Here is a 27750-nt window from a genome sequence, read left to right as displayed (position 1 = left end):
AAGCATCTGGAGCAGGGGCTCTGTGTGCTTTAAATCATCCCGCTTCGTTGGGAAACATGAATGACTGAGTTATCCTAACAGCTTTAATAGGCCTTCTCAGAAGCTGCACAAAGGGCACTATTGTTGCCTGCAGAAGCCCATTAGTGGTGCAGTCGCTCTTTGAAGCCCCTCCAATCGCTGCGAATAGCGCCACCGACGGAGGGCGTGGTTTGCTCCCCCCCCCCCCCCCCCCCCCCCCCCCCCCGTATCTGCTTCAAACCACGCTTTGGCACAGCGTCCCAGAGGAAGCAAGCGGCGGGTTTCACGGATCTTGCAGTGAATCTTGGACGGTTGGATACCTGGGGACCTCAGTGATGCGCAGCTGCAGGACGGCACGGTTTGGACAGGTGTGAGACCTGTGGCGCTCAGAGATGAAGGTCACGCTGATGTTTTAATCACGCCGTTCTACGACCCCCCAGGCCTGGCACTGTTGAGCCCCACATGGATGAATCCTGCTGTAGGAGCAGTACTCATGGAATACAAAGCCTGGCTGAGTCCGCCCCTCTCCGGAAGCCTCCTCGCAGCCCTCTCCTCCTGACACAGCCTCTCCTGGTCCCTCTCGACATGAGGGTGTCTGCTCGGTGATTCGGTGGACCCTGTGTTTTTCGGGTTCTTGCTTTTGTAGGTAACTTACAGGATTTGTCAGCGCTCTGGGATTCCTTTGTGTCAAAGGGTATAGCACAGGGTGCGCAAAGGGCGGCGGAGTGGCGCTGGGGGTGGGCGTCGGTTGCGCACAGCTGCCGTGTTATTGTGCCTGGATTGTGATGGCGGGCAGCCGGCCGGAGCCACAGGACCACCCGCCCGAGAACGGCTTCAGCCCGCTGGAGTGCCCGGCGCCCCGGTTGCTGCCGCACATCGACGGATGCGTGCTCCCCTCTCTGGGGGGCTTCGGGAGACACCAGAAGCAGCTGGTGGTCCTGACCTGGATACCTGCGCTGTTCATTGGCTTTAGTCAGTTCTCGGATCATTTTCTGCTGGCGCAGCCTAACGAGACCTGCGTGTTGCCCGCGGGTAACCTCAGTAGCTGGACCGGGTCACCTCTGCTTGCCACCGGCTCGCCCGCGCCGCATCTCGGGGCCAACGGCACCGCGGAGGGACTCGGGGACGGCGCCGGGCTGCTGTGCTCCTGCGAGGAACGGAGGTTGGAGCTGCAAACGGGACTCCTTCAGAATGTGGTTACCAAGGTAACTGATAGATCTGCGGTACAGAAAATAAGCTCTGTTCCCCATCATCATCCTCTTAATCATCGAGCATCAGTGCTGAGTGTGGAACAAACAGCTGACTAGCAGCTTACCCACTGACCTCAAAATGAGAAGCAGCAGCTGGATTTTGGGAGTGTTGGTTAGGGCTTTTAACGCATAAACAACACAATTAAATAAATATTGCAAATTGGTAGAATAATAACCAAATAAAAACTAAAAGAAGCCATTGCTGCAAGTAATACCGAGCCCAGGGTTCTAAAAATGTACAGTGCACTGCTACAACACCTTTCAGTGTTGTTTTTTTTTGGGGGGGTTCTGCAATAAACCAACCCAAAGCAGCATAAAATTATGAAGTTTTTTACAAATACAATCTGAACAGTGAGGTGTATTTAGCTCCTATTACTGTGATACCCCTAAAAAAATCCATTTCTACAATGTTCTGTTCTGTAAGAAGTTTAAAGCAGGCTTAAGGTATAAAACGATAATCTGAGCTCAGTGTAATCCATCATATGAAAATGAAAAGAGTATAGCACTAATGCAAAGCTACAAAATATGGCGGTCCACCTAAACTGGCAGGCTGGGTAAGGAGCACATTATTCAGAGGAACAGACAAGGCCATGAACTTTTCAGCCAACATGTAAAATGCTCGGTGTAGTGGAAAACTAGCACTGAACATCACCTTAAAAACACCATTAGGGTGAAACATGGTGGTGGCAGCATGTTGCTGTGGGGATGCTTTTCTTCAGCAAGGACTCTGAAGCTGATCAGCGTTGATGGAATGATGGATGGAGCTAAATACAGGAAAATCCTAGAAAAAACGCCAGTTAGAGGCTGAGAAAGACTTGGGACAGTGTTGCGTTCTGAAGGGAATTAGCTGCATTGAATTTTATTTTGTGGTTTTAGAGTAAAGGGGGGTAAGGGTACAGTTTTCAAATATTCAATATTTTCCTTCCACTTTATAATTACATGCTACTTCATAGAAATGAAATATCTAATTTTATTTTTGTACCTTGTGCAAATAGGGAAGGAGTTTTTGCAAATTATGGTATAATTATAGTTTAGAGAGATCAAGAGAAAGTTTAGCCTAGAAGAACCCATATTTAGTGTAGTAAATGGATGGAAATGAGTAGGAGTTCTGACAAGTATTTTATAAAATGCACAACGTAAATTACCCTGTTTTGTAATTTATCACCAATTTCTGCCTTGCATATATGAGCAACATCAATGTTCTCAGGCAGCATCGTGGCTAATAACTTACAATTAACAAAATGTGTTGGAGGAGTTCTCCTCATCTACACCAGAGGCCATTTTATTTCTAAAATATTCATGCCTCGCCACTAATTGTCCAATCTTTCCTCCCCTGTGCGGGTGACGACTCAGTGAGGAGTTTTTCGAATTATTATTAAACAGTTTCTACACACAGCCAAGTCTGACTGCAGGGTTGCTGATTTCAGAGTTGTAAGCAGATGAAGAGCAAGTTGTGCCTCCACATTTGAATCCTTGGCTGCGTTTCAGATGGAGAGAGCTGCAGTGGTGTGTTCACTGACACATGAGAGAAAAACTATTGATTTCTGACACCGTGGACAAGGTCATTCCCATGTTTTGTTTAGTTTTTTCTCTCACGCTTACTCACACACGTGCCTGTGTTTCCTCACAATTTTATAGATTTAAATGTGAATATTTCAGAATCATGAACAGATTTAAAAGTGTGACATGTCTTGATGTTAATTTGCCTTTCCCTGGAAGATTTCAACCCGAGTAAAGCTGCTCTTCTCTGTTTTCTGTTTGTGTTTTAGTGGCACCTCGTGTGTGATTCAGCCTGGAAGGTTCACATAGCCAAGTTCTCCTTGCTGGTGGGCTCAATATTTGGCTACCTGGTGATGGGAGTAATGGCTGACTGGTATGCTCTTCCTTCAAAGTTTTATTAAGGAGTCTTAAATAATAAGATCAAGCCTTATGGATCCAACTATGTTTAATGTCTTAATGTTTAGGACCCGTTTCCTTTGTTCCAAATCACACAAACTGGCTTTTAAAACAAGTTACAACACGTGTTTTACATGTGCTTTTCTGATCATAGGTGGGCAGTGTTTCAATTCACACCTGGTAGCTAATTTATAGTGACCAAAACTTTATTTAATAGATAGTTAAGCCAGATATTTAAATGCAACATATAAAACCTTTTGTTCACAGTCTAACATTAACTGAAAATTACATGTTTTAGGTAAGTTAGGATTAAAATAATTTCTTGCCTCCATATTTTTTCACTTTTAGGAGCAAATATTTCTCTTTTGGCCTCATTCACAATACAATGTATAAAAACTAACTTTGTACTTGAAACAATAGATTTGTGAGACAGCAGAGCTTAGGTTCAGCATGCAACTGTAGACCAGGGAGACAACTTTTCTTTGGATGGAGTCAGTGTGCTGAAACTAGAAGACGGGCCTGAAGACCTTAAGCTTTTCTGGCTGACAAGCATTCATGTGCTGATTGCACCATTTTTACAAGCTTACAACACATTCCACCTCTGCCCTCTGGTCCTTTGGAGATGCATTCACAGCTGTTCTGCTCACTTATGTTGCAGAAAAAAGAGCTGGGGATTTTTTGTGTCAGCAGCTGGCTTTACATCTTGTTTTCTGGATGCTGGAAAGGAACGATAAAGAACATCCTATCTGTAACTCTGCAACTTGTGTGGAGGCATGTCGAGAGACACAATTGACTTTGCATTAGTTTTAGGCAAGACCAGTGAAGGCCAAAGCTGCGGCTATACAAATAAATCATCAAATGTTGATCTATTGTAAAACTATAGTTATAAAAAGTCTGTTAAAATGCCAGTGATTTTAAAAAAAGACTGGTCAGTGAGTCTGACATGAGCCTGACAGTAAGACACCATGAGCTGCAACAGGAATCTATGGTTTGTACTGGTTGCCTTCTATACATGCCAACCATCTGCTTTATTCTCCCTTTGTCCATTTATTCTCCATTTGTGGATGTGAGGAGTACATTTTATAGAAAAAAGCCTTTTCTTCCAAAGAAAACATCCAGGGCTGGCTAAAATCTCCAAAAACCACACAGGAGAAAAATGTTTGGTCAAAATCCTAAACTTATGACTAATTTCCATATGATATGTTTTGGGACAAAAACAATATCCCACATCACCAAAGACAACCCCATAACCATAGTGAAATATGGTGGTGGCAGCATCATGCTCTGGGGTTACATTTTTTCAAATGAAACCAGTCTTTTTTTTTTAAGGTGAATTAAATTCAGAATAGCTCTAAATACCAGTCCATTTTACCCAAAACCTTTACGTGTTTTGGGTTTTTGGAATTGCCTAGCCAAAGATCTGTTAAAGGGTTTGTGAGGTCACCTGAAGAGGGCTGTTGAGAAGAGATGTCTTTATAATCTCAAATATTTGGAGAAGTACAGCTGGCAAATAAGCATCCGGGGATCGGGCCGCCGAGGTCTCCACCTTCGTCCGCCGCCTGGGAACGCCTTGGGCTCCCCTCGGAGGAGCTGGAGGAGGTGTCTGGGGAGAAGGACGTCTGGGCGTCTCTGCTGCCCCCGCGACCCGGTCCCGGATAAAGCGGAAGACAACGAGTACGAGTACGAGCTGGCAAATATTCCCAAGTCATGATGTGGGTGGCTGACAGATTCCAACCAAAGAAGACTGAATGATGAAATTGAATCAACAGAAACCTCTACAATTTATTATTTCATGTCTGTGCAAAGCTATGCAGCCAGATTGTTGCAGCATTTTTATTTTCCATATTATTATTCACTGTTTTTTTTTTTTCAGTTGAACTGTGCAGAATATCACAGTAAATATAATAACAAAACTTTAAAATGATTTCTATAAAGTGAAAGAAATGGTCTTAAAAAGGAACTACAACTCAACAACCATTTGCAAATGGATAAGCTTACTAGCACAGGTGGAGGTAGGCTCATAATTATTAGCTCAGTACAGAAACAAAAAAGCTCCTATTTTTTAGTTTCAAACCAAGGATTTAAACAAATTAAAGGCTGAAAATTTAGTCCAGAGGAAACATGAATATTTTTTGAAATGCAGGGATTCAATTTTTATGTTAAAGTATTATTTTAGATATTTGACTGAAAAGCTTACAGCTTTGGTCATGTATTTATAATAACCTATAGAAATTTAATCTGAGGTTTGAGTTCAGACCAGCTTTTCTGAGATCTGCTTTCAGAAGCTTCACGTTATCTTCACATACCTTACTAGGAACAGTTTTAAATAAGGAAAAACATCTAAGAAAAGCTAAACCAGTGTTTTTCTCTTAGTTACCAAGAGAGTTTGTTGTTGAGAAAGTAATCTAAGGTTTCTGACTGACCTTTCCATGCTTGTTCATTGTGGTCACGTCTGCAGCCTTGGGGACAACCTGAGCTGGACCGTGGGAGGAAATGGATCAGTAACAATGTAAACAATGCAGCAGCTCTGACCTGACCTGCTGACCTAATGACCTTTTGAACCTGGACACAGAGTGATCTCTTTCACCTGACTTCTCCACATTTTCGCTGTCTTTTAAAGCTCTTTGCTGCTTCTCTGTCTCCGTTTCCAAGGTTTGGCCGACACCCGGTGTTGATTCTCTCGGCCCTTTTCATGCTGGTGTTCGGCCTGTCTGTCGCCTTCTCTGTAAATGTCACCATGTTCAGCACATTGCGTTTCTTTGAGGGTTTCTGCTTGGCGGGCCTCGCTCTCTCCCTCTACGTGCTCAGTAAGTACAAGCTTTTGCCTCCTGCTTGTTGTCTTCCTGCTCTCCTGCTGCTGTCCGTCTGTCCTGCTTTATGTTTTCAGGTATGAAGCCATGGGGAGAACAAAGGAGGAGAGACGTTTTAGAACAGAAATTAAAAACTCTCTGCATCCTATATTGTTGCCATCCACTCTAGTTTAACACTGGAATCTCATTGATGACTAACCCAGGGTTTAAAAATATTTTAACTCCTCAAAAAAGAGCTTTGAAGTTTCTGAATGTTTAGTGGCATGACAAGGTATTTGTTTACATATCTCTTCTTAAATGCCACATTTAAATGTTTTAGATTATTGGAAAAAATTATATCAGACAAAGGATTTTGTTTAATTATAAACAAGCTAACCAAACCAGCCTGTCTCTCTGTGAAAAAGTAATCGCCCCCATAACCTAATAACTGGTTGCTCCAGCCTTGGTGATAATAACTACCTTTAACTTTTTGCGATGACTGATAATGAATCCTTTAGTTTGCTTTTCATGAAATTTGACCCACTTTGCAGGATGGTTTAGACTTAGTCACCATGGAGGGTTTTCAAGGATGAAATGCCATTTTCAAGCCATGTCAATGAATCTCAATCAATTTTAGGTCCAGACTTTGACTACACCATTCCAACGTGTTTTTCGAGCCATTCAGAGGTGTGCTTTAGATCACTTTCCTGGTATTTAAACCAGGTTACAGACTGCTGACTCCCGCCAACATGCCAGATGTCCTCCTTCAGGATTTCTGGGTAAAGAGCGGAAATAAGAGTTCCATCAATTACGCCAAGTCGTCCAGGTCCAGAAGCCGAAGCAGAAAGGCGGCTCCAGACCATCACAATACCCCGTGGAGGTATTGGTCTGATGTAATTTGAATGAAACGCTGTGATAGTTTATGCCATCTTCCAAAAAATTACATTTTGTCTCTCTAGCCCAGAGAATATTTTCCCAAAAATCTCGGGGATCATCAAGATGTTTTCTGGCAATTGTAAAATTGTTTTTGGAGTTCTTTTTAGTCAGATATAGCTTTGTAACCCCTTTCCAGACTTATAGGTGTCAATAGCTCCTTTAGGATCATAGCTCCACGATAAACATGCAACCACAAACCTCCCTTTACAGATCACATTCACGTCATACAGGTTGGTCCACCGAGACCATAGGCCCTTAGTGCTTAGACAGCATCCTTTGTGATTCGAGAATCAAAAGACCTTAGCTTACAATTTGCAGCGTTCACCTGAACAATGCGTAAGAGGTTGATTAGTTTATGTTGTGATCCTTGTGTAGGCGTTTTAAATCCATTCAGCTGTTTGGCACCATCCTCAGCATGTTGATATTTACATCAGATTCTGCAGAGTGACATATTTCTCGGGCCAGACGGACTCCTGAGAATGATCTGCCCTGAGGCACCGAGTACTCACCCTTTTTCTGCAGCTGTTTTCGGTTTGTTTCATATCACAGCATCACACTTGTGGCTATAGGTTTGTTACTATCCCGTGAGGCGGACAATGGGCGTTGTGATGGTGGGATGACTTCAAACCCCATTCTGTGTCACGACCTTACATTGTAGTGTAGATCGCAGAACAAAAGGATTATCTGAAAGGGCCTAAAGACTGTTTCTGACCTTGAATTTATTTAGATTGAGGCGTTATGTGTTGCTTTTGAGCTATTACTTACTTCATGTTGTCAAGTGGGTTCTTTTTAAGTGATCTCTCATTCCACAGGTCTATAATGAAATAAATAAATCAGGCCTTGGTTTAGCTAGTAAAATAGGACCCAAAATGTGGTTAATCACAGGTAATTCATCATTTAAAAGGGGAGGGTGATTATTTTTTCACATAGGGCAAGATTAGTTTGTATAGCTTTGTTCCCCAAGTGAAACATCATTTGAAAACTGCTTTTGTATTTGATGTTTTTAGCATGTATCATTTAATTTGATTATATATGTGACCAAAAAAGTCCAGTCAATCCAATTTTATTTGTAAAGAGCATCTGCAAACAGCAACAGTTGACTGAAGTGCTGTAGAGCTCATAAAATATAGCAAAAACGGAAGAAATTTGTGAGGGGGAAATACATTTCACTAGCACTGTAGATGTAAGAGTGATAGCAAATTAGAAAATGTGTTTTTAATTGGAAGATTATGGGTAGCTGGAGATAAAATCAGTAATTCCCTCAATTAGCAGCCGTGATAAGAGTTTGTCGAATTCTATAAGAAAATGACTTTCAGTGCCTCCATTTTTATCTCCTTTAGCAAAGAAATTATGGACCTTTACAATATTTTGGCCACGTTCTTTTCCATCTTTGATTAAATTCATGAGGATTTCCAACATATTCAAGGAAAAAAAGACATAAAGATTATAGAAGAATTGTTCTTTTCTCCTTATCTAAAGTATTTCCTTTTTCTTTTAAGTGCTTTGTAAAAAGAGACTCCTCAGGGTGTCAAGCTGACACCAAACTGGCGGATGACATTTTCTTTTTTCCAGACAATGTCCTCTGCATTCCCCGCCTACTCCCTCTCACCCTCTGTGGGCCTCTTCTCTCTTTTCAGGCCACAGTGAGATTAGTCACACATGATGCGGGAAGCTCAGGCAGACTTGGGCAGTGGGGTGTTGTTTTGTTCTCCGTCAGCTGGGTTGCCTGATGAATTTCAAATGACCCTCTTTTACCTGACGTAAAAAAAAAAAACTCTACAGAGACGTCTGTGGAGAGACGTCTGAGGATTGGGATTTAATCTATGATGTAAACATCAACTAAAGGCTATCAGATTTATAAAGGGTCTGTGAGATAAATGGGACAGATTATAAAACAGAACATTTTCCAGTGTTCATTAAATCATAAACAAAATCGGCCCAGACACTGAATTTTTCTCACTTGTGTCCTCCTAATTAAATAAGCATCTAAGTCTGGTTTACATCTGCAGCTTGCATGCATGAACTGACTGTTTGCATGGATGAAGTTTAAAGCGCAACATAAAGATGTTTGTGTGAGGTGTTGGTTGGCTGTGCGAGGTGTAAATGCATGCAGGAGGAACAAAAACAGTCTCTGTTATATAAAACTTTATTTAATTTAGTGGTTCATTTAAACAGATCTCTTTTCGTGGATGGAACAACTACACACAACATATTTAATGATTTTGTTTTATCTAGAATTTGGTGCAGAAGTTTGAATTAATTGGAGATTTTTGATAAGATTTCTTGACAAGGGCATAGTTTTTAGACATAGGCAACATACTTTTAATTAGCCTTTCCGAAAGCTTAATGAAATGTTGTTTTAGGGTGAGTTTAAGATGATTGTCCTGTGGAACAGATAGTTTTATCCAAGTTTCAGCAGCAAGGTAGTGGTTTAATATGAAGTTGAAGATTCCTTCTTCATTACTCTACGCCTTCATTGAGATAGTCCAACAGCATGATGCTGCCACCACCATGCTTGACAGTTGTTACAATGTCTTAGTTTTATAAAACCTTATTTTGACTTCTTCAAGGATTTGTCCTGTCACTTTGGCCAAACAGCTCAATCTTTGTCTCATCTCAGACGTCATCAAAACTTTTCTTTAGAAAATATTTCCTTTATCCATGTAAGCAGCTGCAAATATTAGTCAAGCTTAAAGGTGTTGTGTTGATGCAAGTTCTTCTTTCGTGGTCTATCTGCACTCTCTCACTCCATGATGATGTAGCTTCACTGTGAGCAGTGACAGGTGTTGAGATTTGTGAAATATGCCAAACTATTTGAATGATTTCTACCAATTCTGCCAAGAAAAGATCCTAAATATGCAGCCAGACTTGTCCCAGAAGCTTGTTGATGCCTATGAAAAGTTTATGTTCAAGGAATAACTTGCGAAGGAGCATTTATTTAAATATCACTGAGGGTGTTAGCCTGTATGCATAACTTTACACTTTTGTAGTTTAAAAAAAAAAATCCAAAGTGAATTAAACTTTGTGCATTAAAATTTTGTCCTTAAATCATTACAGTTGTATTTGTATACATATATATATGTATTATTCTCACTTCTCAACCAAACTGAAATAATTTTGAACCCACCCCCGTATAGAAACTTTAAATGGCTAACAGTAATTACATGCATGGGATAAAAATGTCAACAAATGATATTAAAAATGTGAAGTTGCCGGCGAAATAAATCCACTTAAGGCCAATTAATTTAGTCACTGAAAATATCATTAATAAGAAATGTGGGGAAATAAAAAGGAGTTTCATAGACAGTTTTTACTTCTTTCAGTTTTGCTTTGCTTTGATTTTCATCTTCTGCAAATTAAAGTAATTATTTACTATCCTGACTGAACAAACAAGGCGTTTCTAAATTCATTTTGTCATCATGATGATGTTGCACGGTGCCAGTAGAACGACTCTGTATTAAAAAAATTATCTAATTTGTAAAGCCTCTTAAGAAGAAAAATTCTCCACATTAAAGCTTAAACTTGGTATTTAATCCCCAAAAATAGTGTTTAATTCTAATCTCACTGAGCTGCTGAGCTTAAAGAAAACCGCCTCACCGTCGTGAAGCCTCACTGTAGCAGACGCTGAAGCACAACAGGGGCACATAAAGCCTGTTATACTGCTGAGCAGTAAACAAGAAGGAGGTCACACAGAGAAATGTAGAAATAAACATTTAGGATGGATTTAATGTATTATAAATGAAGGAGGAGTATTTACGTTGCAGAAACATCTATGCTTGCCTCATGTGCTCTTTTCACCCACTGGTGCTGTAAATTCAGTGCTGAACTTCTGTTTTTAAATCTCTCGTGCTCCCCATTAACCCCCTTCCTCTTCCTCATCCTGTACCAATTTATTACACCCACTGTGCTTCTCGCTCATTTTAAATCTCAGTGGTTATCTCTCTGCAGCATGCACTGCATAATGAGATCCACTGGAGCAGTCAGACAGACCCATAGTTTACTCTCGTAAATAATGTGTGTTTGTAGTATATTTGTTTATTGCACCATTTCTGCACAGGTCTAATATTTGCAATGTTGCGCCCGCGTTTTTACTGCAACCTTCCCCATGTTCTCTCCTTCAGTGTGTACAGTATTGTCATAACATGATGATGTTGCCAGACCTGTTATTCTTAACTCCGCAGTTTTTTTAGTTGAAAATTTGGCATATCTTGAATTTGTTTGTCATTTTCCTTAGAAGATCTCAGAAAATGAGAACAACAGAGGAAATCGGTGTTCTAAAATTCAAGGTAGATGAAGCTACCTCTAAAATGGACATGTTTAAAAAATTTAAAAAAAATCTTACCAACCTCCTGATATTGAATTTGAAAAATGCATTATGATTTTCCTGAAACTCCTTGTTGTCGAAAAATATTGGTTTACAACAGTAAATCAAAAGGAACACCTCAAAAGCACAGAAAAAATAGGTGTGTAGCACATTCTTAATTGATTTTATATTTGTTTTCATTTAAAAACACAGCAGTCTTCAAACAGATTTTTGTATTTTTTGCAGAAGGACAAAGCTTTTTTGCTTCACCGAGTAAACTTTAGTAGGACTTTGCTCCTGGCCGTTTTCCACATTGCCAAAAGTAGCCATTCCTCAGTATTATCAAGAGGAAGATCAGAGACAGCAGACTCAACAATGCAGATGAACTGAAGGCCACTATTAAAGCAGCCTGTGCTTCTTTACGTCCTCAGCAGAGCCACTGGCTAATTGCCTCCATGCCATGCCGCTTTGATGCAATAATTCAAGCAAAAGCATGAAGGCCCAAACAAAGGTGTAAGACTACATTTGTTTTAGTAGAAAAAAAATCAAACAAAGAGGAACAACAAAGCAGGTGATGGAAAGGACTTAACTCCATGCAAACAAAAGTTCAGATAAAATACTGTGGGGAAAAGCAAGAATTTAGGAAAAAAAAAAATAGACCAGAACATACAAACAAATGGCAAATCTGACAGAACACACAAGAGTCGGAGTTGGAGAATGATCGTAATAAAAGCAAGATTAATGTAACTAAAGGAGAAACTCTAGAAGCATTTCAAGAAACTAAAAAGCAAAAGCTAAACTCAGGTCACAAACTTGAACCTGGTGAATGACCTGTTCCTCTGTTTTCTCTGTCTCTTTTAGATTTTCACTGCAATTCGGGTTTGCGTAAAATAGAAGGAATAATTAATCTGCAGGAGGCATCTCCAGAGAACCTTTTACATGCAAAATGGGTCAACATACTGTAAATCAAAAGCACATTTCAGCATAAATTACAGAACCTGCAGAAGCACTTTTCAGGGCTACCCATTTTGACACTGCCATGATGTTCAACAAGTAACTTCAAGCATAGGTCTAAAACAGAAGGTTATGCCCACAAATCGAGTTTAATACTGTTCCTCTGCTCTCTTTGTCCTTGGCCCTCTGAGACTTGCAGCTTATGACAAAGACATGGAAAATAGAGCATGTACTAAGGTTGTGTTTCATTGAACTGAGGCGAGTGACTTCGGCTGACTCAGCTGGATTTAATGCTGCTGTCATGCTGTGCCCTTGTTGAATTCTCTAAGCACTTCCCAGCCATTCTTCTCCCTAAAGTCAAGCTACAGAAGAGGATTCCTCCTCATATAATGTTCTATCTAAGAAATTAAAAACATTGCCAACATTAAGCTTTCCTAGGCTGCCTCTTTATGTTGTGTCTTTCATCTATAAATAAATAAAATAATAAAAGTGAGACTATATACGAATACAGAACGAAACACAAGCAAATTTCAAATATGGTTGTTGTTGCAATCTGCTGTTGTGTTTTTTTAGTCCTCAACATAATGATGGTCAGTTTAATAAATAATCAGGTAATCTTTGTTAGTTTTGGTCTTCTAGTTTACCCATGTCGACGTTTTATTAGGTTAGAAGATTTCTTGACCTTGCCGGTTATTTTTGATAACATACCTCTGTAAAAAGTGCATTTGTATGTTAGTGCAGGGCCATATCAATCTTTTTATTAATTTTATGTCCATATTATTGGAGAAAAGTGTCTTTCTTCAGCTCTACTTGTTTTAAGTTTTTGAATCTACTTCAGAGCACTGCAGTTTAGACGCTTTAAATGACCTGTTATGTTTTACTCATTAATAGAATTTTGCCATCTTAATGGTTTTAGACCTTACATCTTGTGGTACATTAAACCTGCGTACTGTATTCTGATTTCTCATATGGAGCATATTGTTGAGATTAAATTAATTATTATTTAAGGCAAAGCAATTATATAGTTAGGCTTTGTGACACTTGAAGCTTCTGACTTTTGGGGTGTTCCTCAGGAATGCCTTCCTGGATCCATAGTTTTCTTTTGTTAAATGCTCCTTTCATATTCAGGTTTTTAAAAGAATCAAGCATTTATATTTACTGCTGTCCTGATGACACCTTTAACTACATTGTCTAACTTTAAATGAACCAAACCCGGGGTCTTGTTTTGCGTAGAAATTATGTGGAGCACTTTGCTAGAAACCTAGGAGTGATCTTGAACAATAAGTAGTCTTTAGCAAATGGCTAATGATATGCTAAATATAATATTTCTGAATGCCAACTAATTGTGAAGCTGCTTCCTTTTGATGATTTTAAAAAAGGTAATCTATGTCTTCATTTTGTTCCTGCTATAATGATAGTCTACATGTGGACAATGGATTACATTATATTCACTTTTAGTTTGCCTTGTCTTGTTACCTCCTCCAGTCTTCCGGTTGTCGAACAGATCAAACAAATTTTTACAGCAAGCACCCATCCACTGTATCACGTACAGGTAAAATGGTGGATACCTCCCTTTCATGTAGCATTCCCTGTCTGTAGCTCTATTTTGGGGATGCAGAATGTGGCAGTTTATGTAACTCTGCACCCAGAGTTGCTTTCAGAGCTGCAAAATAAACAATTAATGCTGAGGTTATTGTGTTTCATTTTCTGCAGATTGACCTACTGCCCAACTAAACTCAATATTCCAGCAGCAAATCTAGGTGCATGTTTTTCTTTGACAGCTATTCTGCATCACACAAACTAAAACCCGACTGTGGTTCTCACTCTGAACTTACGCTGACAAAAGGCAATAGTCTCTTCACTTTGTTGTCAAGCCTCAGGGGGGGTTAGCGAGGCAGCAACAAACAACAAAACGTCGCTGTGTGGTGAAGCTCTCAGCTTTTTGCCTAGTTTGGTCATTATTAGATGTTTGTTTTTTGTTGTCTTCTCTTTGTCTGTTTTTTTAAGCTGGGGTTTTGTTCTGCGAAGCCTCTGCAAGTTTTAGATGTAAAGTCAGAGGAGAAGCTGCTTGGTGAAAGTAGGGGGATGGAGGTGGGGGATGGTAGATTTTTTAAGCGAGTGAGAGCCACTTCAGAGCAACAGAGGAGAGGGAGGAAGGGGGAGTGAGGGAGGATGGGCCCATGGGGGAGTGGAGAGATATTCGGAACAAGAAGAACGGTTCTCACAGTCAGCTGGAGCACAAAAAAGACCCTGACCTGTGTGTGTTTGTGTATTGATATGGCTGTGCAATCAGTGTGATCCATCGCCTCCGCTGAGAATTGGGGAGCCTCTTTTGTTTTTGCTTTTCCACCCATTAGAAATAATAGTGCTCATACTTTTGCCAGTGTAGCCCTGTTTAAACTTTAATTCATGACATTACTGTGTCTCCTGGCTGATTTACATACAGATGGACAGCTTTTAGTACAACCATTTACATTTGGTATTCAAATTCTGTCTTCAGTTATCTGATCTCCTTTAGTGGGTCTGCTGATGTTTTTGTAACATCACGCATTAAGTCAACCGCGCAGTGTTATCATTCAGATATTAACACAGCTGAGATTGATGTGATTTATTTGTTACACAACTTAATATAGGTTATTTTCTAATTATTTATCTGATGTAGCTTTACAGACATAATATGAGTAAAGGAGAATACTGTGATGTGCACAAATATTTGCCCTTTAAATATTTCTTCTGCTTTAGCTGTTTTAGACAAAGACAATCTGAGTAAATAAAAAACAGCTAGTCTACAGATACACCTGTAGACTCAAGAAATTACTTAAATACACACCATGAACCAATCTAAATCCAACAACACATAGACAAAAAGTCATTGAAACCATTAGTATAGAAAGGGTTACAAAGCTATTTCTGTTTCCTAATCAGATTATTTTTGTCTGATATTATAAAATTTTAAAGATCTATGACAAGTGTGACAAAAAAGAAAACAAATTGAGGAAATCTGTGCACTGTGGACATCGTGTGACTTCACAGACCTCAGTTAACAGGACGCCAAAGATTATAATCCGTACAACAGCAGTGTAATAAAACACGACTGCTTGCCAACAGCCATCTGTTCTATACACCTTTATTGTGTATAGAGCACTTCATAAAAGTAGGTAACCTCGTGAACTTAAAAGACGGAGATTTCTCAACTGGCTAAATGTCCCTTGATTAGCTTGTTGAAAAAGATCTGATGTTTCTGTGTGGCTCCATAAAAGTATCGACAAACAGCATGTTTGCAAAAGATTTGCAGAACTACTACTTCTAAGTCAAGCTGTGGGTCAGAGGGAAGAATAGTGGGCTTGCTATCAAAGTTTTCTTTAGCAAGAAAATGAACCTAAAGTTGCCTGGGAGGAAGAAATCGGCCAGTAAGTGCCTGATCCATGCATTGCTAATTAAAAACTAAATAAAACTGTTATCTGTCACAAATGAGCTAATTTAAAGTGATGGTAGCAAGAATGCTCAGACAAACACGGATGTAACATGGACCAGTAGTCCACTGTAGCAGTCTCAAAGGTTTCCCTCCTGTTGTCTTTTGTTGATTTATTTGACTATCTGAAAACCCAAATTCTTTAAAAACCAACCATAAAACAAAATCATACCGAAATTAGACCTAGTTCAACTAATCTGTTGCTTTTAAAGATCGGATGCCAGTGAATTGTCAGAACAACCGGTTTGATGTAGGGTGGTCATCTTGTTTCAGTGATAATGCAGTCAATTAAGCAGGTATTAAACCTCTTTTCCTTGAGGTTTTTGAAAATTCAACCACCTCTTATCTTAGCTCACTAAAAACAGTAATGTCCAAGGTAAACTTACTTAAATTGCCCCCAAGGTCAAAGTTTGACATTTGGTCATAGATTGTGGTAAGGATTACTTTAGCCAGAGCAAATCTGCAAATACTGCCATTCACTTAGGCTGCACAGAAAGAAAGAAATGTTTCTTGAACCTGCGGGGAAGTTAAGTTGTGTAAGGCAAAGTAGAAGAAAGAGAAAGAGGCATTTCCACTAAACCTTTTAACTTTAAACTTAACTGGATGAACTACATTCAGTTTGTCATGTAAGAATAAGGACTGTTATTCAATCTTTCTCTTTTTCTTATCCGTCTTTTTATGCTTTCCCAATTTTGTCCAGCTCTTTGTTGCTCTTCCCTTTGGGAATTGTCTGATGAATGGAAGGACTTTCCTTTTGTTTTCTAATGGGACAACTAATTTGTATTCTGCCCTTAATAGTCCTTCTTTACATTCTCCCCTCTTTTGCCTCCCTCCTATTTTTATCATATTTTCAACAATAATCAAAGACAGTTAAAGTTACAGTGAGTCCCTCTCTCCTCACACACCCACAATAGTCACCTTCAGAAAGAACGTCACCATATGGACCAGACCATCTGGACTGTAAGACATTACAAGTATTAAGACAGGGAACTCGTTCAGAGAGAAATGGGAATATTGAAGAGCTGAGTTCTCTGAAAGGCTTCAGTTTAAATACAGCCTAAATTCACTGAGGTCTTGTGTTAAACTTGTCTAATAATTTAGAAGATATGCTTAATACGGTCTTTACTACTAAACAAACACCCATCCTCATCTTTTGAATCAATTTAAGCTTCTGGTTTTAATTGCCCATCTGCAGTCACATCCCATTTAAACCTGATTTATTGTCGTCTTTGTCTATGACAACATGAAGTCTGAATTTTCAGAGAGATAAAATCTACCCGTCTCTTTTTGCTCTGCCTCTTTATTTAGGGATTGAGCTGTGCTTGCCAGGCTGGCGCTTCTCCATGACCATGGTGGCCAGTTTTCTAAAGGTGGGCGGGCAGCTACTGATGCCAGGGGTGGCCTCTCTGTGCCGCCATTGGCCAAACGGGGATGACTGGCAGGTGCTGCAGATCGTCATTATCAGCCCTTTTGTTCTGATGCTTCCATATGTCTGGTGAGTGGCACCCTCTGAAGACATCCATCCAGGGTTTCTCATGCTGAGCCAGGCAACGGCTTGTACAGTATACACACACATACACATACACACACACACACTACTGAGTACGAAGCAGTCAACACAGAAACAAAGCTCTCTTTCTCCTGTTGTTTTCTTCTTCATTCTTTCTGTCTTGCTCTTACATCACAGTCTGTTCTCCCCTTCTGTTGTTCTGAGGGTACAACCACAAAAGCACTGGAGTGCATTTACTAACTATTGGAAATAAATATTAATAGTTCTTCCATTTCTGTTCACAGCTTTGGAAAACCAGACCAAAAACTGCATCTAAACATGTGCTTCAATTGCAAATAGTGAGCTATGATTTTTGGTATTTACAAAATTTTCAAAGAACAAAAACATGCCCAATAGATCTGGCAGAGTCTTCTGGCAAAAGGAAAGAAAAACAGCCCTCACTGGAGTTTCATTCATCAACTGTACTGTACAAATCAAACTTGAAACAGTTTAGAGAAAGCTGAACAATATTACTGGATTTGCTTTATGCTCGGAAGTCAGATTTTCTGAGTTTTTTTCCAATGTTATTTTGTAGCATTCGTGGCATTTTAAGAACTTACACAGTTTCACCGTTTAGGCTTTGGGGTATTTTGAGATTTTACCAGAAAATCTTTGGTTTAGAGTGTAATGATGTCTCACTCTCTAGATTACAAACCCAGTGAAATATTCAGAACTCCTTTCACTTGAGCCCATGCCCATTAAAAGTTGGCGTTTTTGTTTATTTGTAGCTAGTGTGTGTATTTTTTTTTTTGGTCAAATCGCCTTAAAGGGCAGAGTGCACTCAACCAAACTCTAATTAACATAACGTCTCTTACATAAAACCCAGATGACACATAAGATTTTATATGTTCCTACCATAATTGTCCCGCTAACTGTTCTGCATGGTGACTGCTTAAGGCTTGCCTGCTTTTCTGTTTGCTTGTCTGATTAAAAGAGTGGTACTATGTGATCCCATCCACCCCTGCTTCCAATTAAAGGCTCGGATCACCATGGTGACCATTCTGGTTGTTACAATATTGAGCAGGTTTCACCTTCTTTTATTATTTCGCATTAAATAATTTCCCAATTGTTAAAGAGAAAGAATTAGTTTTTTTGGGGGTCTGCATTCAGACCTTAAAACATTTCCTCTCGATCATATCCCCGTTTTTCCCTTGTTTTGATACAACTCGAGATTTTAAAGTGTGTTTTTGGCTGGGGCTTGCTTGCCTTTTTCTTTGTGATTAGAGAAGTGGTTCTGTTGGCTCCTCTTCCTCCCTGCTCCACAGCAAAGGCAGGAATCCCTATAATAATCTATCTAGTTTTGAAATTGCTCAGCAGGTTCTGCTTTCCTTTATTGTCTCAGAACCAAAAAAATCCCAAATTCCTAAAGAACTAAAAGAATAATGTAAATGAATGTTTGATGTTCAGGCAGTAGATGCATCAACACTTTTCGACGCTTCCAGATTTGATCCCGATCCTCTTAATCTGCAGGATTTTTCCCGAATCGCTGCGCTGGTTGCTGGCCACCCAGCACTACAAGCGGTCCAAAGCCATGATGCTGCGCATCGCCAGGAAGAACCAGGTTGACGCGACAACGGAGCCCAGTGGAGTTCTCACAGGTGAGGATGAATTTAGCAGATGAAAGCTCCCAAACCCATTTAGCTGCCAAATATACTTTCTCTTGACTCACTCAAGTCTTTATACAAGTAATTTCACACTATCTGCTGCTACTTGTGATGCTGCGGTCACTAACAGATGTACATCTGCCTCAAAATAATCAGGATAAGTAATGTTATACTGCCAGTAACGATTAATTTCACAATATATAACGTTTATTGATTTTATCCAATCAATATGGTAAAAATATCCATCTCCCTCAAATAAACACCTACTCCTCTCTTTTATTAGTGTTATGTCATTTTTTCTAAGTGACTAAGAAGATCCCCAATCCCCTTGGCACTTTAACTTCAATACTCTAAAAAGACCCTGAGCATCCAGCCCCTCATTAATTAAATTGAGTTTATTTATATTGTGCGAATTTACAACATGTCGTCTCAAGGCATTTAACAATAAAAGAAAAAAAATAAAAGTAATTTCAATCTGAAAGGAGAAATGAGTCTCAAGGTGTGCATTTCATGTTTCCTACCAGAGCTGGAGCAGGAGCTTCATAAGAAACCCCAGAGGAGCTGCATTGTCAAGATGATGAGTACCAGGAACCTGTGGAAAAACATTGTGGTACTATGTGTGAACTCGTAAGTGTGTTGTGGGTGCCTTTGAATGCTTCTTTTGCTAATCAGAGCCAACATCCGTTGTGTTGAGAGCATGAAATAGCTCATCCACAGATAGACTCAAAGAATGTGGCTGTACATCCTCTCAGGTCATGTGGTTGAGGCGTGTCCCTCGTTCCACAGCTGTATTCTCATTTTGTATCTCTGCAGTCTGACAGGTTATGGGATCCACCACTGCTTCGCCCGTAGTATGATGGACCCGGAGGCCCAGCCCACAGCTTTGTGCCACACTGACTACTACACCATGGCTGGCATCGCTGTGGCCACATGTGTGGCCCTTTGCCCTGCGGTGGGGCTGATGGGTCGGCGTGGAGGACTTCTCACCTTCATGATTATAACAGCTCTGGCATCACTACTGCAGCTGGGTCTGCTCAACTGTGAGTAAACACTTACCCCCAGGCATGGCACTTTGAAAATGCTTTGGAAACGGTGCAACGGGCATTGACTTAATTAGCAGATAAAAGGCAGAACCAACTCGATGTGAGTAAATCTAATCAATCAACAAGCTTTTAGTTCAAAAGTTCAAATTCTGCTTGATGTTCAGTGGAAAGGGTCTTGGTGTAGACCTTTTTTCAAGAGCAAGGGCATTGATCTGTGTTAAATCTGGGCCCAAATTAAAGTCGCATTGGCTATATTTAAAGCAGAAATTTCCATTGAACTTAAAATAATTTTAGGTACAATATATTGTTGCTTGTAAAAGTTTTAACCGATCTTTCTTTGGTATCAGAAAAAAACAGCCATTTGGCTTAACCAACAGGCTACTTTCTGGATTGTGCAAGTTCCTCTGCTGTTACTTACAGGTGACATTCCCAGAACTTCCAGGTTACTTTCCTGGAAGTTCCAGGTTAGTTTCCAAGAAGGGAAGTTACAGGTAACTTTCAAGGATAGTCACAAAGTGAATTATAAATTTGAAAAAGTAGATGTCTAGTACGTAGCAGATGTGTGGCTAAAGCTAAGAAAAAGGATGAACGTTGTTGAAATCATGTTTAAGATATGTCTTATAAAAAAAGAAAGTATTGAAACTTATCTTAGGGCAGAAAGTAGATAATTCTGCAGACCTTGCAGGTAGTCCCTGAATCATAAAAACAGCACAGACTGCAGTACAACCATCATCAGAATTTCTGACCTACATGTGCAGTACATAGTCATTATTTAATGGTCCTGTTCAGAGTTCTCCTAAAGGCTTTTTTATTTTGCTTGTCTTGAGTCAGCATTGTTCTTTCTTTGTGCTTACTAATGAATTGCTCTCCTTTCTTTTCCATTCTTCAATGCTCACTAATGGAATCCAGTAATTGGAAAGTACAGCCTCCGCCATGACACAGGTACAGCTGTTGTTGCAGTAATTTGCAACTTATACTGCTTTCCTCATCGGCCCTTATGACTTTGCTGACATTGTCTTGTTTGTTCGGACAGTTCTGCGAGACACTCTGAATAGAAAATTCTCAGTGGCCTTCTCCATCATTGGCATGTTCTCCTCTCATGCCGTCAGCACACTCAGCATTTTCTTTTGTGCTGAAATCACTCCTACTGTCATCAGGTGAGTTATCACACAGCTGCTTTTACTGTTAGTTCAAACCAAAAAAAGGAAATTCATTTCAAGTACAGGAATATCTAAAAGAAAAATTGAATATTGTGAGAAAGTTCAATAATTTTTGTCACTGATTTCAGAAAGTAAAGCTGATATATTATATAGATTCATTATACATAAACTGAAATACGTATTTCAAGCCTTTAGTACTTCAGTGTCTCAGAAAACTAGAATATAATATGAGATCAACAAAAAGGGATAGTTTGAACAGAAAGGTCAGGCTTCTGAAAAGTATGTTCATTTCTGTGCACTCGATGCTTGGTTTGCATGAATTACTGCATCACTGCGACATGGCATGAAGGTGATCAGATTAGCCTGTGGCACTGCTAGGATGCAATGGAAGCCCAGGTTGCAGATGCATTAGCTAATTAGGATATGACACCATGAATTTCGAATATTTTACTTTTTCAAGAAATTCAAATTTCCTGAGACACTCCAATGCTGAGGCTTGAAATAATTCATATGATATATTGAACGTTTTTCACAATATTTAAGTTTTCTTAAGTTGTACCTGTGGTAAATATTCTGTAAATTTCCATTGTATTGTTCTGATCACAGCTATTTTGTGAAAGGTAACAGCTCCCTCTTGTGGTAAACATTTGACCAAGAAGAGGTAATCTTTGGTGACCTCAAGAGGTTCGATTTAAGAAGTATAAAAACACCTTACAAAATATTGAATTCAGTATACAGTTTTAGTTTGTATGTAAAATTAGCAAATATAACTTTGACAATTTCAGACAACAGCTCTTATCTCAGGACCCTGTTTTATGGAGGTCAGTTCAAACAGACCATTAACTTGTTCTATAGGCTTGGGCCAGTATAAAATACTCAAGTCTATTTACTTTGAATAAAAATACAGTTTGATGGCATCCATATTTAAATATTTTAAATGAGGCTGTTGAACGTGATCTAATCGCTTTAATTTAAATCAGGCAATTCGAACAAACTTCACACGTCTATAGCTGCAACAGGTGTATAGGAGAAAAAAGGGGCCAACCTGCAAAAGCAGAAAAACATCATGCACACGGTTAAACTTGCAAAACTTAAATATGCAACGTTTCGGTCAGACCTGAAAAATGGTTTAAAATTGTTCTGCTGTATTATTATTTCAGTTATGTTATCCATAACATTTATTTTGATTCATAAATTTAGACAAAAATATCAAAGAAACTCCCGTTAAATAAGATGTTTGTTTTAAAGACAGCCTAACCTTAATAACAGTGATGGCTGATGCTGCTTTGGTTTCCACTGTTTCGAGAAAAATTTCAGCCCAATTTGTTTTTCTTGTAAACAAGCAAAACGTGTAGGAGTCTGTTTTCACCCAAAAACAGGTCATTCCAGAAGTGGACCATTCTTTATAACTTTCCATGTGATGACCATCAAAATATTTCACTAGTCCAGTTCAAGTATAATTTTTTACAAATACACTGACATTTTTTTAGCACGAGGTGCGTGGATTATTTTGAATTTTACATATCGAACAGAAAATGTTGTCCGATTTTGGAACAGCATTAACAATTCAGCAGCATTCTTTCAGATAGGTGCCCTGCAGTGTGCAGCAACAGGCAGGGGAGGAGCAGCACTGCTCCAAGAGGGCAGAGTTAACTCTGGTCCCTCCAGCATATTCTCACGCATCTCATTTAACAGATTTAAAACTGTAGATCCAGTACTATGGGACGTTTAAGTTGCTCTAAAACTATATGTCTTTAAAATCTTTAGTGTGTCTTGATATCGGTGGCCAGCCCATGCCTAGTACATGTTTTATTTGAACACCAATTTGTGTAATCTGATTTGTTCAGGTATTGGTTTCAGAAATTCCAAATTAAATGGTAATCCTATACATTTCCCTAAACCCGATGTTGAAAATTATGCCTTTCTAAAAATGTTTACATTTGAATGTATTAATGTATCTGTTACATTGCAAGAATTCCCTGTTTTAGGCTAAAATAGTCAGTCAGTCATTTTCTATCGCTTCTTCCATAGTGGGTCATGGGGAAGCTGGTGCCCATTTCCAGCAGTCTATGGGCGGGAGGTGGGGTACACCCTGGACAGGTCACCAGTCCATTGCAGGGCAACACAGACACAAACAGGACAAACAACTAGCACTCAGTCACACCTAAGGGCAATGTAGCTAAAACTGTCTTCTATCTTATTTGATTTAAACTGCTACGTGAACATCTTCAACATTTTTGTCAGCCGTTACTTCAGGTCATGTGTAAGTAAACTGGATTTGATTATCACTTTGTGCAGGGGTGGAGGTCTGGGCCTAGTCCTGGCTAGTGCAGGCTTTGGGATGCTCACTGCCCCCATCATGGAGTTGCACAACCAAAAGGGTTACTTTCTGCATCATGTGATTTTCGCCTGCTGCACGCTGCTCTGCACCATCTGCCTGCTGCTGCTGCCGGAGCCGCGGGGTCAGCCGCTGCCAGAGACCCTGGCCGACGGCGAGACCTTCACTCGTCAGACCCTGCTCCATCCCGGGGAGCAGCACCTCCTCCTCGTCAAGTATGAAAGGGACTACTCCCGTGTCCACGACACGCCATTACACCTCACAGCCACAGGCGGTGCCACGGCGGCAGTAGCCACCGCTCTGGCAGCGGTACCTGCATCATACACGCTTGCAACTGGTGGTGAGGTGATTGGTAATTGCACAATAGCCAATGGGGTATGAGCTTCACAGCAATAGTCTTCTACTGTGCAAACAACTGATGCAGATAACCAGACAAAAGATGTGATCAAATGTTTTTGTGCAAAAGGAAGAAATGTTAGCACAAACCAGATGAACTGCTGTTATACTGTAGGGAGGTTTGAGATGATGACAATGATAGGAAGTTAGTGTAGTGTTTAGTGACAATGATTCTTTCAGGAGTTGCCAAAAAATATTGTATGGACCGTGTTTATCTGAGGTCAGAGTGTGACGATGGTGATTTTATTTGAGGACTCTTCTGTTTTTGCTTTTTGATTAAACTACACGTCATACATAACCTAAGTAAATACAAAAGGCAGTTTTCCAATGATTTAATTTATGAACTGAAAAAAAGACTGAGCCAATTGTCCCTAAATGTATTTGAGCCCTAAATGTAATATTTGTTATTAACTGGAAATTAGTCTTTTACATTGATGTGGATTTCTTTAGATTGGGCCACAATGTGCTACTTTTTTTTTTTTTTTTTTAGATCTTCTAGCCTCCTTCATGCATTCAGACTTCTCTTAAAGTCATTTCTTGATTCTACAGGTCTGAAACCAATCAGGCTTGGTGAAATTAAACTCGATTTCCAGAAAGGAGAATCACAGCTAATACATTATTTATTAAAGCGAGGGGGTGGGGGGTGTTCTAATAATATTTAAAATCATTTGAAAGGTCCATTTTACTCAGGTTATCTTTGTCTGATATTAAACTTGTTTGAAGTTATCTAATTGTGACAAAAAAGCAAAAACAGAAGAAATCTGTAGGGGGGCAAAGACTTTTTCACCACACTGCAAGTCTTTCTTACTTATTTTGCACTAAATGTCAAAGACACAATCAAGTGTTTGTGAATTTTTAGCCAACATGTTGGAAAACCAGGCTTAATCCAATATAAAAACAACTAGCATGAAAGGGCACAAATGGTTTTAATAGTTTTACATATATGTTTTCCCCCCTTTTCATTTGTGTTCTCTAATTAAAATCCATTTGTGGTACTTTATGCGGTCGGCGTAGACGCTGATCTTTACTGCTGTCTGGGGGGACGTATGAAGGTTGTCGAACGTCACGAACAGCCGGAGACCACGGCAGACTTTAAACGCGTAGCTGTAGCCTTTTGAGACTTGACGAGGCAAATCTGAGAGCTGAACGGATGTTAGGGCGGTGTTCTGCTGTACGTCTAAATGATGTGTCTCAGCATTTCAATGGCTTTATCTCAATGGCTCTGGCTTTTTTACAGATTAAAGACTAGATGTAACTGAAGAAAGACAGTATTTATTTTCTAATGATGCCAAGGGCAAACTTGTTGCTTGAATTACCTCCTTAATTAGCAAATATTTCCACTCCAGTTGTCACTGTTAATTCTCTGTACTTTAGTATTGTTATAATCCTGCTGTTTCTATGTTTAACATTAGACAGAAAGCACAATAAATTACTGTTTTAGAAATAAACACGTGAGGTTTAGAGTACAGCAGCGTAGATCTGGCTTAGTTGTAAATGTGAACATTTATACTACGTGAATATCCAGTAGGATTTGTACATGTGCCATTCATTCATAATGATCATGATCGCCACAGGTTTAGAAGCACATCAACTAGATGGACCAGCCAACTAATCCAAACAACGATTCAAACTATATTAGTGTTGTATGGCTTACTGGTTTGTATGTTTAACTGGTAAATCAACGAAAAACAGGAAAAAAACAAAAAAACAACTCAGCCTCCGATGCTGTTTTCTAAGTGTTATTTTTTTAATAAGATGCATTTGTACAAAAAGCCATAGGCCTACGTGTTTTGATAATAAACCACTTAATTTATTATGTCAATAAAAGAACAGTGGATGTGATTGCTTGTGTGGCGATTTTTGTGTTGGGAGTGTGGTTCCAGTAGAACACACAGGAGAAGGAGGTGCTGATGTAAGGTAAATAAATGTCCTTAAAGACCCAGCGAGTTTCAAAAGTTCTCTGGGTGAAGCTCCATTTCCTTTTTGATCCGGTTTTCCACCAACAAACTCAGGCTGGAATCTGTCATCGGAAGACTGTAACTCACAAATACTTGCTTTTTGGTCCTCTTTGCTGTGAAAGAAAGCAGACAGACCTTTGTTCACTTGGTTTATTAAACAAACTCATATATTAACTGTGTATCTGAGGAAACAAAAGATTTGGAATTTAGAGTTTAAGACATTTAAAAAGTGACTTAAGTTTAGAGGTGTGGTAATCAAAAACATGGCTGAAAAATGTGGTAGGAATTCACCCTAAGAAACATAAGCCATGTAGGCACACATTATAAAATTATTGACACACAAAGTGTTGATCCTTGGTAAGGACGTTGGTTTCATTGCTTCTTTGTTATAACAATTGTTTTTGCAATTAATTATACAGTTGGAAAGCCTGTGTATTTGCCCTTAATTTGTAAGGAAAATGCATTTGTAGCATTTGTAGGTCGAGTGGCAGAGTTTATATGAGGGTTGAATAACAAAAAACTTGCTAAATCCTTTTGACCATACCCAAACAGCTTATTCTACTACCGACTCTTGTTCGGTGCTGTTGATTGGATTATTTGTATGAGTGAAGTTTAAAGAAACACGGCACATAAAAAATGTATTCACCCAACAAACATGCCATCTTTAAGGGTTCTTGGAGACTTTTTTTAAGCGTCTTTAGGTCTTCCTGAAGGCCTCAGACAGCTCTTTTAATCTCACGTCAACAACCAGGAGAACACCAAACTAAAAGTCTGGGGTCTAAACAGGACAAACCTTCTTCAAAATGCTGAGTAACAATGTTGCTATCACGTCCCTCTGATTGGAGGTCTGTGAGCGATTTTAGCCATTTTAAGAGTGAGCAAACATTGGGGTGTCCTCCTATATGCCTCACCAGAATGTTTGGTTTATTTTATCAAAAATTATAAATGGTCTTTTCTTCAGTTCATATTGTTTACATATATTACTTGACTTTTTCAGTATTGTTAAATTTGATATTCAATATCGGAATATCAAAATATGTTAGAAAGACACATATGCTGTGATATGGCCTCCTAACTGATGTTATACAGCTGAGCAATTAGTACTTATTTCTCAAAATTATGTGTTTTTTTTATTGAAGCCAACGTGGTAATGGGGTTTCTAAATGTGGTGGAACTGATTAAAAACTTGCATCAATATCAATATCACTTTCGGTTTTGACAAGCTTAAAACATCACAGTCGCAAACCCTGTGAAGTTTCATTATGAGCACAAAAATTAAATGCATCCTTTTAAAATGTTGTTTGTCCAACTAAAAATGGCTGAAGTGTATTGTTGACGATCTCCTGTTACCTATTATAAGCTTTGACTCTTAGATATGTTCTTGTGAACAGAAGCATTGAGATAAAACATCAACTCATACTTGACTTTACCTAATCTCTGTGCCAAAGAGTTTGCAGCAGTATTGGACGGATCACCCATCACCAAAGTGGATAACGGCATTGGATCCTGAAGACCACAAAGAAAAACATATTTGTCATGAATTCAACAGTTTTGTGTAGAAATGGCTAATAATCAACGGTCTTTCACAGGACTTAATCAACCTCAGAACCACCAATGAGAAGCGGAAAAATGGCAGCTCAATTAACCGAGTTATTTACATATTTGCTGCTCATGGAAACCGCCAGGTTGGACAGAACCGGAGCCGAACCGATCCACAGAAAGAAGCCACCATTCAGCTTCATCGCGTGGAAGTGGACGACCTGCTCCAGAATCTTCTCGGAGAAATTATGCACCGAAATTCCTCCGAAATCCGAACCGTTCAGTATCTCAGTCATTTGAACGCAGTTTGTTACGCCAACATTTAAAACTAGCGAGCGCATGAAACAACAGAAGCTACTTCCTGGTTAGCGTGAGCAAATGGCAGACCAAAGCAATCGATTTGAGATGCAACGATTTGCTCCGGCACAGGGAAGAAGTTGCATGTTAAACAAACTGCAACAAATAGCAGCATTAAAATAGCTTTGAGTTAATATCACGTTTTTTTTTTTTCAAAAACAGCAAAAACGGTCACTTTGAAAATATTG

General features: G+C 39.4%; 2 protein-coding genes across 2 annotated transcripts; one reads left to right on the top strand and one right to left on the bottom strand.

Annotated features, from left to right (window-relative positions):
- The first annotated feature begins 231 nt into the window (after positions 1-231).
- On the top strand, positions 232-25550 carry LOC124874142 (solute carrier family 22 member 23). The gene is made up of 10 exons (XM_047375372.1): positions 232-1223; positions 3038-3141; positions 5817-5971; positions 16927-17113; positions 18638-18765; positions 19296-19398; positions 19585-19811; positions 20724-20756; positions 20848-20971; positions 23273-25550. Exons 1-10 carry the CDS (start codon positions 804-806, stop codon positions 23691-23693), a joined length of 1902 nt encoding a protein of 633 aa, XP_047231328.1. The 5' UTR covers positions 232-803; the 3' UTR covers positions 23694-25550.
- psmg4 (proteasome (prosome, macropain) assembly chaperone 4) lies at positions 25434-27625 on the bottom strand. Its single transcript, XM_047375374.1, has 3 exons — positions 27325-27625; positions 27097-27172; positions 25434-25779 (listed from the first exon to the last, which is right to left on the bottom strand). Exons 1-3 carry the CDS (start codon positions 27544-27546, stop codon positions 25658-25660), a joined length of 420 nt encoding a protein of 139 aa, XP_047231330.1. The 5' UTR covers positions 27547-27625; the 3' UTR covers positions 25434-25657.
- Between the last annotated feature and the right edge of the window lie 125 nt (positions 27626-27750).

The sequence above is a fragment of the Girardinichthys multiradiatus genome, chromosome 9 (genome assembly GCF_021462225.1).
Source record: "Girardinichthys multiradiatus isolate DD_20200921_A chromosome 9, DD_fGirMul_XY1, whole genome shotgun sequence".
NCBI classification, from domain to species: domain Eukaryota; kingdom Metazoa; phylum Chordata; class Actinopteri; order Cyprinodontiformes; family Goodeidae; genus Girardinichthys; species Girardinichthys multiradiatus.
The sequence above is the reverse complement of the archived record's forward strand: the minus strand, read 5'-3'. Positions and strand labels throughout refer to the sequence as shown.

Excerpts from the sequence above, each read along its gene's own strand:
- psmg4 (XM_047375374.1), bottom strand. The coding sequence starts at position 27,546 with ATGCGCTCGCTAGTTTTAAATGTTGGCGTAACAAACTGCGTTCAAATG. Across the intron at positions 27,173-27,324 it reads TTTCCATGAGCAGCAAATAT|GATCCAATGCCGTTATCCAC; the intron begins GTAAATAACTCG and ends TGTGGTCTTCAG. Across the intron at positions 25,780-27,096 it reads CTCTTTGGCACAGAGATTAG|CAAAGAGGACCAAAAAGCAA; the intron begins GTAAAGTCAAGT and ends TTTCTTTCACAG.
- LOC124874142 (XM_047375372.1), top strand. The coding sequence starts at position 804 with ATGGCGGGCAGCCGGCCGGAGCCACAGGACCACCCGCCCGAGAACGGC. Across the intron at positions 17,114-18,637 it reads CTGATGCTTCCATATGTCTG|GATTTTTCCCGAATCGCTGC; the intron begins GTGAGTGGCACC and ends CTTAATCTGCAG. Across the intron at positions 20,972-23,272 it reads ATCACTCCTACTGTCATCAG|GGGTGGAGGTCTGGGCCTAG; the intron begins GTGAGTTATCAC and ends CACTTTGTGCAG.